This window comes from Equus przewalskii, chromosome 14 (assembly GCF_037783145.1).
Source record: "Equus przewalskii isolate Varuska chromosome 14, EquPr2, whole genome shotgun sequence".
NCBI classification, from domain to species: Eukaryota; Metazoa; Chordata; class Mammalia; order Perissodactyla; family Equidae; genus Equus; species Equus przewalskii.
Genome location: NC_091844.1, coordinates 29,004,455 through 29,020,727, shown reverse-complemented (window position 1 = coordinate 29,020,727; position 16,273 = coordinate 29,004,455). Strand labels below are relative to the sequence as shown.

The 16,273-nt window shown below is 35.8% G+C and overlaps 1 protein-coding gene across 8 annotated transcripts in view; it reads left to right on the top strand.

Moving 5' to 3' along the window:
• ALMS1 (ALMS1 centrosome and basal body associated protein) overlaps nt 1–16,273 on the top strand; it is a 249,363-nt gene that overhangs the window by 120,707 nt on the left and 112,383 nt on the right. For all 8 annotated transcript variants that reach the window (XR_011525970.1, XR_011525969.1, XM_070572391.1 and 5 more), the window contains one exon: nt 14,008–15,842. Coding sequence is in view for 6 of the 8 variants with exons in the window: in XM_070572391.1 (XP_070428492.1) it covers nt 14,008–15,842 (1,835 nt within the window). In the remaining 2 variants the exon portion in view is untranslated. The remainder of the gene's footprint in view (nt 1–14,007; nt 15,843–16,273) is intronic.

Genomic DNA, 16,273 nt, shown 5'->3' with positions numbered 1-16,273 from the left:
GTGTTGTGTGAACGTCCTCTGTTGGTGTTTGAATGTCCTTTTGGTTGTATTTTTTTTAACTTTTTATTAAGATTATGATAGTTTACAACCTTGTGAAATTTCAGTTGTACATTATTGTTAGTTATGTTGTCGGTGCTTTTGGTTGTATTTTAAGGGGGAGAGTCCAGGGGAAGAGGTCACTCTGCCATTATGCTGACGTAACTCTCCAAAGTAGCTGTTTTCTCATCATGTGTGTTTTGTAAATTTTTCCTCGTAAGTGGACATAATGTGTCAGGTAAAAGAGGTACTGTTGTAAATATGCCTTTAGTAACATGGTGGTAAGATCTGTCGGGAGGGAAAGCATTCTTTTCTCTCTTCTCTTATGTAGGACAGGATGGCTAGAGTGGGCTGGAGATGGATATTGGTCTCTCCCATGTGGAAGGCTAGAGTGAGCTGGAGTTAAGTATTTCCCTTCCCTCATGTGGAAGGCTGGAGCTAACTGAACCTGGGTATTTCTCCTCCCCCAGGTCAGTTAGGCTCTGATAATACCTCAGCAGATTAGGCTCTGGTTCAGTAGTTTCTCCTGAGGGCAGGCCTTGTTAAGAAGAACAGAGTGCTCTGGCATATTTCAGAATGATTTCTTTTCTTCACCCCCTGCTGAAAACTTGCTGGGATTTTTCTCTACTATTTACTGTGAGAACCTGGTCAAGCTCCTGGAGGGTAAAACTCAGAAAAGTGTTAGGGATACCCCTATGACTGAGACTCCTGGAGTTTTTAAAGGTCAGATTTGTCCACCTTGAGCCTCCAGCAGCTCAAGTACAGTTCAGGTTTTCCTACCCCAATACTGGTTCCCAGGATGGTCTGCTGAATAGTTGCTCCTGTAAGCCTTGACTCCCTGTATTTACCTGTCTTTCTTCTTGGGGGCAGCAGTTTGCCCTGTGTCCTTACTTCTCTTATGGATCCAAGAAAAGTTGTTCATTTTTCAATTTGTTCAGTTTTTTACTTGTTGTTAGGGCAGAGTGGCGACTTCCAGGCTCCTTACATGTGGAATAAGAAACCAGAAGTCCCTGAGATAGCCCTCTATCAACTTTTTGGTATATTCATAACAAAAAGTTGGGGAAAATATACCTGATTCAGATGTTTATATAGGAGAGTCTTTCAAACTATCAATAATGCTATCTAAACAGTTCTAATGTGTAAAAGAAAATAAAAATTTCACAGTTTACTTGAGAATACTAACAGAATGTGGATAAAAAAATTTCACAGGCAACTTGAAACAGAAAATTATGAAAGAATCTTTGACATCAGTTGTAACGTCTCTTCTTTCATTTCTGATTTTATTTCCTTGAGTCCTCCTTTTTTCTTTGTCTAGCTAAAGGTTTTTCAATTTTATCTTTTCAAATAGCCATCTCTTAGGTTTATTGATTTTTTCTATTGTTTTCCTGCTCTCTGTTTCATTTGTTTCTGTTCTAATCTTTATTAGTTCCTTCCTTCTGCTAACTTGCGTTAAGTTTGTTCTTTTTCTAGTTCCTTGACTATAAAGTTAGGCTTTATTTTTTGATATCTTTGTTTTCTTTCTTTCTTTCTTTTTTTGATGAGGAAGATTGGCCCTGAGCTAACATCTATTGCCAGTCTTCCTCTTTTTGCTAGGGAAGGTTGTCGCTGAGCTAACATCTCTGCCAATCTTCCTCAATTTTGTATGTAATACGCTGCCACAGCATGTCTTGATGACTGATATGTAAGTCCTTGCCTGGGATCTAAACCTGCAAATTACAGGCTGCTGAAGCAGAGTGCGCAAACTTAACCACTACACCACTGGGCCAGCACCTATTTTCTTTTAACATAGGGAATTATCACTATAAATTTCCCTCTTAGTACTGGTTTTACTGCATCCCATAAGTTTTGGTGTGTTGTGTTTTCATTATCATTTGTCTCAAGATATTTTCTAATTTCCCTTGTGATTTCTTCTTTGAATCATTGGTTGTTCAAGAGTATATTGTTTAATTTCCACATATTTGTGAATTTTCTGGTTTTCCTACTCTTATTGAGTTCTAGTTTTATTCCATTGTGGTCAGAAAAGATACCTGGTATGATATCAATCTTCTTGAATTTGTTAAGACTTGTTATTTGACCAGACATATGATCTATCCTAGAGAATATTCCATGTTTTGTCGCTGTTGGGTTTAGTTATCTTTATAGGTCTTAGAATCTTTTGATCTATAGTGTTGTTCAAGTCCACTGTTTCCTTATTGGGTTTTCTGTCTGGAAGTTCTGTCCATTATTGAAAGTGGGGTATTTGAAGTTTTCTATTATTGTATTGCTGTCTATTTTTCCCTTCAGTTCTTGTAATATTTGCTTTACATATTTAGGTGCTTGGATGTTGGGTGCATATATATTCGTAACTGTTATTTCTTTCAGATGAATTGACTCTTTTATCATTATGTAATGACCTTCTTTGTCTCTTGTGACAATTATGACTTCAACTCTATTTTGTCTGATATTAGTAAAGTCACTCCTGTGCTTGTTTGGTTACCATTTGTGTGGAATATCTTTTTTGCATCCCTTCACTTTCAGCCTATGGGTGTCCTTAAATCCAAAGTGAGTCTGTTGTAAATAGCATATAGTTGCATCTTGCTTATTCATCCATTTAGCCACTCTCTGTCTTTTGATTGGGAAGTTTAATCCATTTACGTTTTAAGTAATTATTGATAGCGAAGGACTTACTATTGATTTTTGTTAATTGTTTTCTGTCTGTTTTGTAGTTCTCTTGTCTCTCTTCCTCTCTAGCTGCAGTCCTTTGTGATTTGCTGATTCTTTTTTAGGGATTTGTTTTGATTGCTTTCTTTTTTTCTCATCTTTGTCTTCTGTAGGTATTTTCTTTGTGGCTGCTATGAGGCTTACATAAATTATAGCATAGAAAACAAAAATAAAAATAGACAACTGGGACTACATCAGATTAAAAACCTTCTTCAGAGCAAAGAAAATAATCAACAGAATGAAAAGGCAAAGTGTGGAATGAAAGAAAATATTTGCACAGCTTATATCTTGGGTCAATATTCAAAATACGTAAGGAACTCCTACACCACAATAGCAGAAGAAAAAAAGAAAAAACCTACCAACCTGGTTAAAAAAATGAGCAAAGGACTTGAATAGACATTTCTTTAAAGAAGATATATAACTGCCCAAGTACCTGAAAACATGCTCAACATCACTAATCATCAAATGCAAATAAAAACCACAATGAGATATCATCTCACACTCATCAGGATGGCTGCTATCAAAAAATCAAAAGATAACAAGGATTAGAAAGCATGGGGAGAAACTGGAACCCTTGTACATTGTTGTAGGGGATGTAAGGTGTTGTAACTGCTATAGAAAACAGTATGGAGAGCCCTCAAAAAGTTAAAAATGGAATTACTGTGTGCTCCACCAATTCTACTTCTGGGTATATATCCAAAAGAATTAAAATAAGGATCTTTGATATCTGCACTCCTGTGATAACTGCAGCATTATTCATAATAGTTGCTATGTTATTGACAGATGAGTGGATAAAGAAAATGTGGTATAGGGGCCGGCCCTGTGGCCAAGCAGTTAAGTTCACATGCTCCGCTTCAGCAGCCCAGGGTTTCACTGGTTCAGATCCTGGGCACAGACATGGCATCACTCATAAGACCATGTTGAGGTGGCATCCCACATGTCACAACTAGAAGGACCCGCAACTAAAATATACACCTATGTACTGGCAGATTTGGGGAGAAAAAGCAGGAAAAAAAAAAGAAGATTGGCAACAGTTGTTAGCTCAGGTGCCAATCTTTAAAAAAAAAAGAAAATGTGGCATATACATATATGTGTGTATATATATATACACACAATATATATATATACACACACACACACACAATGGAATATTATTCAGCCTTAAAAACGAAGGAAATCCTGCCATGTCTAACAATATGACTGAACATGAGGACATTATGCTAAATAAAATAAGCCAGTCTCAGAAGTACAACTGCATAATTCTACTTATATGAGGTTTCTGAAATAGTTGAACTCATAGAAACAGTAGATGGTGGTTGCCAGGGCTATGGGGAGGGGAAAATGGGGAATTGCTGTTCAACAGTTTATAGTTTCAGTTATGCAAGATGAGCAAGTTCTAGCCACCCCACAACATGGTGCCTATAGTTAGTAATACTCCACTGTGCATTTAAAAAAGAGATGTACCCTTTATCAAGAGGCCAGAGCTCATATTAAGTGTTCTTATTGGAATAAAAAAGTATATATTAAAAAAGAAAGAATCTTCTGTGGCAAATGCAGATGTAAAAATGTTTAAATATTATTGTTTGATATTCAGTATTATATTTTTAAAAATAACGTATCACAAGCAGGTAGGGTTGATCTAGCAAAGCAGATGGTTCAGTAGTAGGAAATTATAAACATATATTTTTACATTAGTAGGAAAACCACAATTATTTTAATAGGCTCCAAGAAGGTATTGTGGAGATAAAAATAAAAAATAATAATCTGTTTCCAATTAAAAATATTTCTTTAAATTAGAGAACAATGCCTCAATATGATAAAGAATATGTATTTGATAGTAGCAATCAGCATAGTCAAAGTTCAAATACTTTTTTAATGCATATGAAACATTTGTGAGTGATGTTATCAAACATGGTGAAGTCATACAGTCTAAGGCTCTGTTCCTGCACAAAAACACCTCCTAGACTAGACAATGTGTCAGAATCAACTTTTGCAGAACTCTGGAATCTAGTAAGAACTTAAAAATAAAAAGGAACACTTACTGAAGTAAAGAGTTGTTGCATTTCAGTAAGGGTTTTTTTTTGTTTTTGTTTTCTTTTTTTTGGCTGCAAGTGTTTAAGGAAACTCTGTCAAAACTATAGCTGACCGTTAAGCTCAGAGAACATAGACTTCAGTGCCACACACAACAAAGAATACAAACTTTTTACAAAAGTAGTTTAGAAAAGTAGCAAACAACCCAAAACAAGCAACAACAACAAACCCCAGGTAGGAGGGAGAATCTGATATCCAGAGTTGCCACACTGTAATATTTGATATGTCCAATTTTCAACAAATTATTATGCACTTAAAGTATGACCATTCTCAGGAAAAAAAGTAGTTCATAAAAACTGCCCCTGAGGAAGCACAGTAATTATACTTATTTGAAAAAGATTTCAAATCAACTGTCTTAAATATGCTCAAAGAGCTAAAGAAAGTCATGGACAAAGAACTGAAGAAAACAAAGAAAAGAACGTCTCACCAAATAGAGATATCAAAAGAGGAATAGAAATTATAAATGAATTCTGGAGGTGAAAATACAGTAATTGAAATGAAAAATCAATAGCAGATTTGAGCAGGCAGAACAAAGGATCTGTGAACTTGAAGATATGTCAATTGAGATTACCGAGTCTGAGGCCCAGAAAGAGAAAAGAATAAAGAAAAATTAACAGTGCCATGAGATATCACCAAACGTACCAACGTACCAACACATGTATAATGGAAGTCCCAGGGGGAGAGAAAGGGACAAAAATAATACTTGGTGAAGTAATTGTTGAAAACTTCCCAAATTTCATGGAAAACGTACATCTACACTTCTAAGAAGCTTAGTAAACTCTAAGCAGCATAAACTGAAAGAGTTCCACACCAAGACACGTTATAGTCAAATTGTTGAAAACCAAAGACAGGAAATCTTAAACGCAGCAATAGAGAAGCAAGTCATCACTTACAAGAGATCTTCAGTAAGATTAACAGTCAAGTGCTCTTTAGAAACCATGGAGGCCTAAAGGGAGTGGGATGATGTATTTAAGGTGCTGAAGGAAAAAACTGCCAAAGAAGAATTCTGTATCTGGCAAAACTAGCTTTCGAAATGTACAAGAATTTAAGACCAGGTAAACATTAACCTAGGGGTTTTTCCTGCAAGAAATGCTACAGGGAGTCATTCAGGTGAAATGAAAGGCCACTAGACAGTAACACAAAGCCATATGAGGAAATAAAGAACAATGGTACCATTTCAAACCTGCTAAGATAGCTTTATTTTAAAAATGGAGAATAAAAAGCTTGGCAAAGGTACGGAGAAATTGGAACCCTTATGCATTGCTGGTGGGAATGTAAAATAGTGCAGCTGCTGTGGGGAACAGATTTGCAGTTCCTCAAACAGTTGATAGGATTGCAATAATAATAATGCGGAATAATAAATAATAGTATGACCCAGCAATTCCAGTACTAGATATATACCTAAAAGAATTGAAAAACAGTTGGTCAAACAAAAAATTATACCTAAGTTTTCGTAGCAGCATTGTTCACAAAAGCCAAAAAGTGGAAACAGCTAAATGTCCATCAACTGATGAATGGATAAAGTGTCGTATATCCAATATGATGGAATATTATTGAGCCATATATAGGAATGAATTTCTGATACTTGCTACAACATAGGTGAATGTTGAAAACATTATGCTAGGTGAAGGAATCCAGACATGAAAGGTCACATATTATTTAATTGATATGAAATATCCAGAGTAGATAAATTCATAGAGATAGAAAGTTTATTAGTATTTGCCAAATGCTGAGTGGAAAGGAGAAAGGAATAGAGATGGCTTACTGGATATGGGTTTCCTTTTGGGTTGGTAAAAATATTTTGCAACCAGATAAAGGTGATGGTTACACACTACACAGAGGTGTTCTAAATGGTACCCAATTGTGTACATTAAAATGGTTAACTTCATGTTATATGAATTTTGCCTCAATAAAGCATTTGTTTATAAGCTGATTAGTATATTCTATATTCTGTCTATCTTTTGCTTATGTTGTGTTCACTTCTCCATTAAACATTCTTGTAAAAGAATATATTTTAAAGCTCTGTTATATACATGTGTTCACACACAATATTATTGCTTAGGTTTGCTGTTGTATATTTAAGTTGTTTTGAATATAAATAATCAGGTTCTACTCATCTTAGTAGGTTTGGGATTGATTTTAAATGTACAGCAAGATTTTCAGGTTTTTCCAGAAAACATTTAAAAAGAACACTTGTTGATTCTAATACAAGTAGAAATTGTTTCAGCTGTTTTTTTTAAATTTTTTGTTTCGAGTTCCTAAAAAATAAAACCATGAACAACTTACAAAATTACTCCTGCCAGGTAATTCTGTGTTAATTTATAAATTTTTCTAAAATTTTACAGTCAAATTTATGGTAACCCGTATTTGTTTTTAAAAACATTTATTTCCATACCTTTTTGATTTTCAAGGAAGTTTTGCATGGAGTAGTAATCCAAGTTTCATTTCTTTGTAGAGGGTAGATTTTGCTTTTAGTGCTAGATTTCTCTGTGTTTGCATGCGCATGCACATGTGTGTGTTTTGTTTTATGTGACAGGGAAGAACTATTTTTTCTATCTTTTCTGGCTTGTTTTATGAAGTCTGTGACTAGCAATATTAAGCTGAGCAATAAGAGAATAATACATTCTGATAAAACTGAAATAGATCTAAGTGAAAACTTTAATTGAGAAATAGTCTCTGGAAATTTCTAAAGGACATATATCAGCTAAACAGTACTTTTGTAAGAGTTTTATTGGAGTACTCTTTACATACTATAAGGTTTACCCATTTAAAGTCTATAATTTAATGCTTTGTACTTTATTTACAGAATTGTACAATAACCTAATTTTAGAACATTTTTATCATCCCTTCTCCCCTCCACCCCACCCCAATTCCCCTAGCCATAGGCAATGACTAATCCACTCTCTGTATGGATTTTCCTATTCTGGACATTTCATGTAAATGGAATCATATGATATGTGATCTTTTGTGACTCCTTTATTTTACTTGGCATAATGTTTTCAAGATTCATCCATGTTGTGTAGTAGCATGAATCAGTACTTAATTACGTTTTATTGCCAAGTAATATTCCATTGTATGAATGTATCATATTTTATTTGTCCATTCACCAGTTGATACACTTCCCCCCCCCCCCCCCACTTTTTTGGCTATTGTGAATAGTGCTGCTATGAATATAAGTGTAAAAGTTTTTGAGTGAATATGTTTTCACATTTCTTGGGTATATACCGTAACGGCACCACTTTGCATTCCCACCAGCAGTATATGAAGGTTCCAATTTTGCCACATCCTTTCAAACATTTGTTATTTTCTTTTTGATTATAGCTATTATGATGGATATGAAGTGGTATCTCATTGTGTTTTGATTTATTTTCCTAATGATAAATGCTGTTGAATGCCTTTTCGTATGCTTATTTGTCGTTTATCTTCTTGGTAGAAATGTCTCTATTCAAATCCTTTGCCCATTTAGTTGTCTAAATTTAAATCCTTTGAATGTAGTTGTCTTTTTACTGTTGAATTGTAAGAGTTCTTTGTATATTCTGAATAATAGACTCTTGCTGGATATTTATTTGCAAATATTTTCCCCTATGTGCTATCGTTTCACTTTCTTAATGGTGACCTCTGAAGCACAAGTTTTTGATTTTGATGAAGTCCAACTTATACTTCTCTTTTATGATAGCTTGTGCTTTTGGTGTCATGTTAAGAAATCATGGCATATCCCAGAGTCACAAAGATTTATCATTTTCTTCAAAGAGATTTAGTTTTAGTTCTTATATTTAAGTCTATGATCCCCTTTGAGGTGATAAAAGTTTTTTTATTTTTTAAAATTGTGGTAAAATATACATAAAATTTACCATCTTAAACATTTTTAAGTATCCAATTCAGTAGTGTTAGCTATATTCCCATTATTGTACAGCCTATCTCCACAACTCTTCTTTTTGTAAAACTGAAACTATATATCCATCAAATTACAACTCCCCATTTTCCCTTCTCCCCAGTCTCTGGCAACCACCATTCTAATTTCTGTCTCTATGAATTTGACTCCTTTAGGTGTCTCATAAAAGTAGGATTGTACAGTATTTGTCTTTTTGTGACTGGTTTATTTCACTTAGCCTAATGTCCTCAGGGTTTATCCATGTTGTATCATGTGTCAGAACTTCCTTCTTTTTAGAGGCAGAATAACATTCTGTTGTATGCATATACCACATTTTGTTTATCCATTCTTTCGTCAACGGACACTGAATTACCTCCACCTTTTGGCTATTGTGAATAGTGCTCCTGTGAACAGGAGCATACAAATATCTCCTTGAGACCCTGCTTTTAATCTTTTGAGTGTAGACCCAGAAGTGGAATTGTTAGATCATGTGCTCATTCTGTTTTTAAGTTTTGTCAAACTGCCGTACTGTTTTCCATAGCAGCTGTACCACTTTACGTTCCTACCAAAAGTGGACAAGGATTCTAGTTTCTCCACATTTTCACCAATACTTGTGACTTTCTGTGTTTTTGATAATGGCCATCTTACGCATGTGAAGTTATGTCTTGTTATGGTTTTGATTTGCATTCCCCTGATGATTAACAATGTTGAGCATCATATGCTTGTTGGCCAGTTGTCTCTCTTTTTTGGAGAAGTGTCTTTTCAAGACCTTTGCCCCTTTTTGAATCAGGTTGTTTATTTTTTCATTTTAGAGTTGTAAGAGTTCTTTATATATTCTAGATATTAACTCCTCACCAGATTTGCAAATATTTTCTCCCATTCTGTAGGTTGCCTTTTTACTCTGCTGATTGTGTGCTTTGATGCACAGACGTTTTAAATTTTGATGTCCAATTTATATATTTTTACTTTTGTTGCTTGTCTCCTTAGAGTTTTATATATAGAGGGCAAATTCATTCTTTTGCACATGCATATTCAGTTGTCCCAGGACTGTTTACTGAAAAAATGATTCTTACCCATGAATTCTCTTGGCCCCTTTGTTGGAGATCAACTCACCATAAATGTCAGTGTTTATTTCTGTACTGTTAGTTCTATTCCCTTGATCTATATGTCTATCCCTGTACCAGTACCACCTTACCTTTTTGATTACTGTAGCTGTGTAGTTAAGTTTTGAAATCAGAAAGTGAGTCCTCCAACTTTGTTCATCATTTTCAAGATTGGTTTGACCACTGTGGGTCCCTTGAATTTCTATATGAATTTTAGGATCTGCTTGTCAATTTTTGCAAAAACTGCCAGCTGGGATTTTGGTAGGAATTGCCTTGAATCTGTAGATCAATATGAGAATTATTGCCATCTTAACAATATTAAATCTTCCAATCCATTGGGCCAGTTTTCCATTTATTTTGATCTTCTGTAATTTCTTTCAACAATGTTTTATAGTATAGTACTCTTATTTTATTTAGGTAAATATATTCTTAAGCATTTTATTCTTTTTTATGCGATTGGAAATGGAACTGTTTTCTTAATTTCATTTTTAGATTGTTCACTGTGTATTGAAATATAGTTGAGTTTTGTATATTGAGCTCATATCCTGCAACTTTGCTGAACTTGTTTATTAGTCCTAGTTGGTTTTGTGTGATTTCCTTGGGGTTTTTTATATAGAAGATCATGTCTTCTGCAAATAGAGATAGTTTTACTTCTTTCTTTCCAATCTAAATTTCTCTAATTGCTTTCCAAATTGCCCTGACTAGACCCTCCAGGATGACGTTGAATATAACAGGGAGAATGGACGTACTTGTTTTGTTCTTGTCCTAAGGGAAAAGCATCTACTGTTTCGCCATTTAGTATAATGTTAGCTGTGCATCTTTTTGTAGATAGCCTTGATCTGGTTGAGGAAGTCCCTTTCATTTCTAGTTTACTGAGTGAGTTTATCATGAAAGAGTGTTGGATTTTGTTCAGCTGAACAATAGCTTTTAAGAGCCTGTTACATATCTAGTTAATCATTGTTGGGATGTAACAAAAGTTTTTATAGCTTATCTGGAAAACGTTATATAAAAATACTAAAATTTATTTGCCAAAGACTAAAGCTATAAGAATTTTTTAAATGGAAAGTTTATTGTGAAAGATGTTTATAATTATTATAAAACTTGAAAGAGGCGATGGGAGATTGTAGGACTTGGAATATTCAAAAAAATGGTAAGGTATGGATTGTTGGAAAGGAGGAAGAAATATCTTTGGGGATGAGTATAATTATACTGGGCATATCTAATTATGCCCAGTTTTAAGAGGCTGGATTAAGTTTATGTTTCTCAAATTGGAATATTTATTTCCCAGTGGTATGTCAGGTAGTGTCAGGGTAATAAGAAGCCATGGAATAAAAATATCATTTTTAAAGTGTTAGTTTTATCCAGTGGTGTTTAATTAATTTATTGGCTTTTTAAAAAATTTAACATTTTATTTTGAAATAATTGTAGATTTATATGCAGTGGTAAATAGTATAGAAGGATTGCTTTTACCCTTTACTCAATTTCTACCAATGGTAACATCTTGCAAATCTGTAGTAATATATCACAACCAGGATATTAACACTGATACAGTCAGGATAGTTAACATTTACATCATCACAAGAGTCCCTTATGTTGCCCTGTATAGCTATATCCACTTCTCTCTTGCCCTCACCCATTTCTTAACCTCAGGCAAATATAAATCTGATCTCATTCCTGTAATTTTGTCATTTCAAGAATGTTATATAAATAAAACCATATGATATGCAACTTTTAAAATTGGCTTTTCTCAGCATAATTCTGTGGAAAATATCCAGATTGTTGTGTGTATCACTAGTCTGTTCCTTTTTATTACTGCGTAGTATTCCATGATATGGATGTTTTGCAGTTTGTTTAAATATTCACCTATTGGGGCTAGTCTGGTGGCGCAGCAGTTAAGTGCGCACATTCCACTTCGGCAGCCTGGGGTTCGCCGGTTCGGATCCCAAGTGTGGACATGGCACTGCTTGGCAAGCCATGCTGTGGTAGGCATCCCACATACAAAGTAGAGGAAGATGGGCATGGATGTTAGCTCGGGGCCAGTCTTCCTCAGCAAAAAGAGGAGGATTGGCAGCAGATGTTAGCTCAGAGCTAATCTTCCTAAAAAAAAAAAAAAATTCACCTATTGGATGACATCTTGGTTGTTTTCCAATTTTAGGCTATTATAAGTAAAGCTGCTGAAAACATTGATGTGCAGGTTTTTGGTAAACATAAGTCTTTGTTTCTGTGGGAACAGAAGTGCTATCGTTGGGTCATATGGTAGTTGTATGTTTAGTTTTTTGAGAACTGCTACACCATTTTCCAGAGTAGTTGAACTATTTTATTAGTTCCCACCAGTAATGTGTGAGTGATTCCGTTACTCCACAGCCTCACTAGCATTTGGTGTTCTCACTGTTTTTTGTTTTAGCCATTCTGATAGATATGTAATGCTATCTTATTGTGGTTTCAATTTGCATTTCCTTAATGATTAATGGTGTTGAACATCTTTTCATGCCCTTCTTCCCATCTCTATCCTTTCCAGTGAAATGTCTATTTTTATTGCCTATTTTTCTGATTGGATTGTCTTTTATTTTTTACTGTTGAGTTTTCAGAGTTCTTTATATATGTTAGATACAAGTCTTTTATTGGATATGGAATTTTCAAATATTTTCTTCCAGTCTGCAGCTGGGAGAGAGCAGGGCACCTCATTACTTCTGAGTGGGGATGAAAGTCTGGTCTTCTGTGTGGTCTCCACTGAAACCATTGACACCGCTGACACCACATGAGAATTAGCTCATTACCAGCCAGCTGGTGTGAAAATAAGTCCTGGGCTCTTCCTTGGCCATCTCTAATACCACCTTGGCCTGGATGTTGAGGTGCCTCAGTATAGGTTTGCAAGGGTAGAATTCTAGGCTCTTTACTTGGCCTTTGCTGGTATAGATGTGGCTGAGGCCACAGTATTTTTTCTGTGGTGTTTGGCTGGAATAGAGCAATTATTGTCTAAAAGTTTTCTGTCTTGCTGGACTTCACCTTTACTGTTTTTTTTTTTTTAGCTAATGAGAGCAGGTTTTTGTTAGAGCTTTTTTCTGTGCTCTTTGTTCCTAGGTCACTGGCTCCTTCAGCTCCAAATCTGGTATATATTTGAGGTAAAAAGAAACCCTAGGGATCTTACTACCATGTCATTCCTCAGATCCCAAGGTCCCTAGCCAGTTTGGCTTCTTTACATCTTTTAGTTTCTTCTTAAGTTTGTTTTATATGTGATGTCCAGAATATTTAGTTGTACCTAGCAGGAGAAATAGGGGAAAGTACATCTACTCCATTATGTAGGAAGTGGCAGTATAATTTAAAATGTTTTTATATAAAATCAAATGTGGCTATATCATCAAGTAGTTGCCCGGTTATGACTTTATAGATAAAACACAGAAATCTTTAAGAAATGTTATATTTATGGTATCTTTAGGTACTGATCCTACACCCCAGGAAGAGGTACTAGTTGTTTTTCCTATTATTTGTGGTAAAATACTAGGGTGTACGCCAAGCTTCTTTAACAAAGAGACCCAAAAATACAATGGCTCAAATAAGGTAGAATTTTATTTTACTTTCATGTGATAGTCCGGGATAGGAAAGGGAGCTCTGCACCTTGAGGTCATCTGAAGACCCAAGCTGACTGGGCAGCCAAGCCATCCTTGCACGTTGCTTCCAGGGTTGTTCTAGACATCACCATTTTCAGCTGGCAAGAGTAATGGTGATGGTAGTGATGGTGGTAGTAGGAACATGGAGGTCAAGAACTTGATTTTATTAAGGACAGGAAGCAGAAGTTGTACTTACTGCTTTTGTGCATAACCTGTTCGCCTAAACCTAGTCATATGGGCTTACAACTAGCTGCAAAAGAAACTGGAAACGTCTCCAGCTTGGTGGCCATGTGACCAGCAAAAGTTGAGGTAAGGGACTTTGTTACTAAAAGAAAAACTGTGAGAATACTGGGGGACAACAGTGGTCTTTGCTTTTGTTACTTTAGTGAAAAATTTTTACAGGAAATTAACTGCGTAGTCTTAGTTATCGTGAGCCATTTTATTCTATAGTTAACTGTCTTTTTCTTGTTGTGTTCTTACCTGTTTTATTGTAAAAGATCAAAATGATCTTCATGGTCAAATCATAGCCTGAATGTAAAACTGAATTTTATATAACTGTTTACACTACTTCAAGTAAGAACTTGTTTATATCTTCTAGGGTTTACGGAGTCCACGGGGAATAGGATGCCAGCCAGAAGCTGTATGTAGTCACATTATTATTGAGAGCCATGAAAAAGGATGTTTCAGGACTCTAACTGCTGAACAACCACAATTGGACAGCCGCCCTTGCGTTTTCAGATCTGCTGATACCTCAGAAATGATCAGAGGACAACAGAGCCCATCATCATGGAGAACCAGGCACATCAACCTTTCCAGATCACTAGACCAGAACAACCCCCATTTTGAAGTTTGGAATTCCTTGCAGTTACAAAGTCATTCCCCATTTCAAAACTTTACAGCTGATGACTTCAAAATTAGCAAGGGGCTTCGAATGCCATTCCGTGAAAGGATGAACCCTTGGCTGTCAGAATTAGTAGAACCTGCTTGTGTGCCACCTGAAGAAATGGATTGTCATTCATCACACATGGTGCCCCCAGAACCCATGAAAAAGTTTACTACCTCCATCACTTTTTCATCTCATCAACATTCTAAATGCTTTTCAGATTCCTCTGTTCTTAAGGTTGGTGTTACTGAAGGTAACCAGTGTACTGGAGCATCTGTGGGGGTATTTAATTCTCATTTTACTGAAGAGCAAAATCCTCCTAGAGATCTAAAACAGAAAACCTATTCCCCTTCGTCATTTAAAACCATTAGTCATTCACCAGATAAAGCTGTGACTATTTTAGCGGAAAGTAGTAGGCAAAGCCAAAAATTACCTGTTGAACATCCTCACCAAGAAGAAAAACTCTTAGAAAGATATTTTAAAGGCAGTCTTTCTGAGCCCAGTACCAGTGCAAATTGTAGCAATTTCAAGGAAGTTCATTTTTCTGATAACCATACCCTCATTAGCATGGGCAGACCAAGTTCCACACTAGGAGCAAAACAGAAGACTGTAACTAGAACTCCAGACCTTCCTTCGCATATTTTTCTTGAACAACGAGAGCTCTTTGATCAAAGCAAAGTGTCACATGCAGATCACCACGTGAGAAAACACCATTCTCCCCCTCTTCAACATAAGGATTATGTAGTTTCAAACCTTCCTTGTCGCATTTTTCTTGAAAAACAAGAACTCTTTGAACAAAGCAAATCCCCACATGTAGATCATCAGATGAGAGAAAACCACTCTCCCCTTCCTCAAGGTCAGGATTATATAGCTTCAGACCTTCCTTCTTCCATTTTTCTTGAACAACGTCAGCTCTTTGAACAAAGCAAAGTCTCAGATGTAGATCACCACATGAGAAAACATGATTCCCCCCTTCCTCAAGGTCAGAATTGTGTAGTAGAAAAGAATAATCAACCTAAGCCTAAATCACACATTTCTAATATAAATGTTGAAGCCAAGTTCAATAATGTGGTTTCCCAATCAGCCCCAAATCAATGTACATTAGTAACATCTGCATCTACTCCACCTTCAAATAGAAAAGCACTTTCTTGTGTTCGTATAACTCTTTGTCCCAAGACTCCTTCCAAGTTGGATAGTGGAACCTTAGATAAAAGATTTCATTCATTGGATCCTGCTTCTAAAACAAGGATGAATAGTGAGTTTAAGTCTGACCTACAAACTATATCTTCAAGATCATTGGAACCGACCTCCACATTATTGACCAGTAATCCTGTAGCACAGGATCAAGAATCTTTAGGTTTTCTAGGACCTAAATCTTCACTGGACTTCCAAGTTGTACAGTCTCTTCTAGATAGTAGTACTGTTACTCAGGACTTGAAAATCATGCCTTTTCAGAATAGCCAGATAGTAACGTCAAGGCAAACACAAGTGAACATTTCAGATTTGGAAGGCTATTCCAATCCAGAAGGGACTCCGATATCCACAGATCGGTGAGTCTCGTGATGACAAGCAAGCTGATGGAATTTGTGCTAAAGGGTTTAAAATACTTAAGCAAATGTAAATTCTTGGGGGAAAGGAAGTATGTTTTCTCTTAGAGGAGGTTGTATCTGACTAATCTGCTAGAAGTCTTTCAAGGGTTAAATATGTAAGTAAGAGAACATCTGAAGGTAATGTATTTATACTTTCAAAGGTCTTTTGACAAGACTTGCCATCAAGTGTTTTAAAGCATTGGATTACTTTGAGAAGAATCTTTGATCATCCAGTGCTACAATTTACTAATTCCTTATTTGTTGTGTTGGAGATATGTTGAAGACCAGGCTTTGGGAGGGTGTGCATACATGCACTCACTCTCCTGCTTGCTGGCTTGTGCCTGCACTCGCTCGCTCTCTGTTTTCATTTCATGATTCTCCTCAAATTTTTT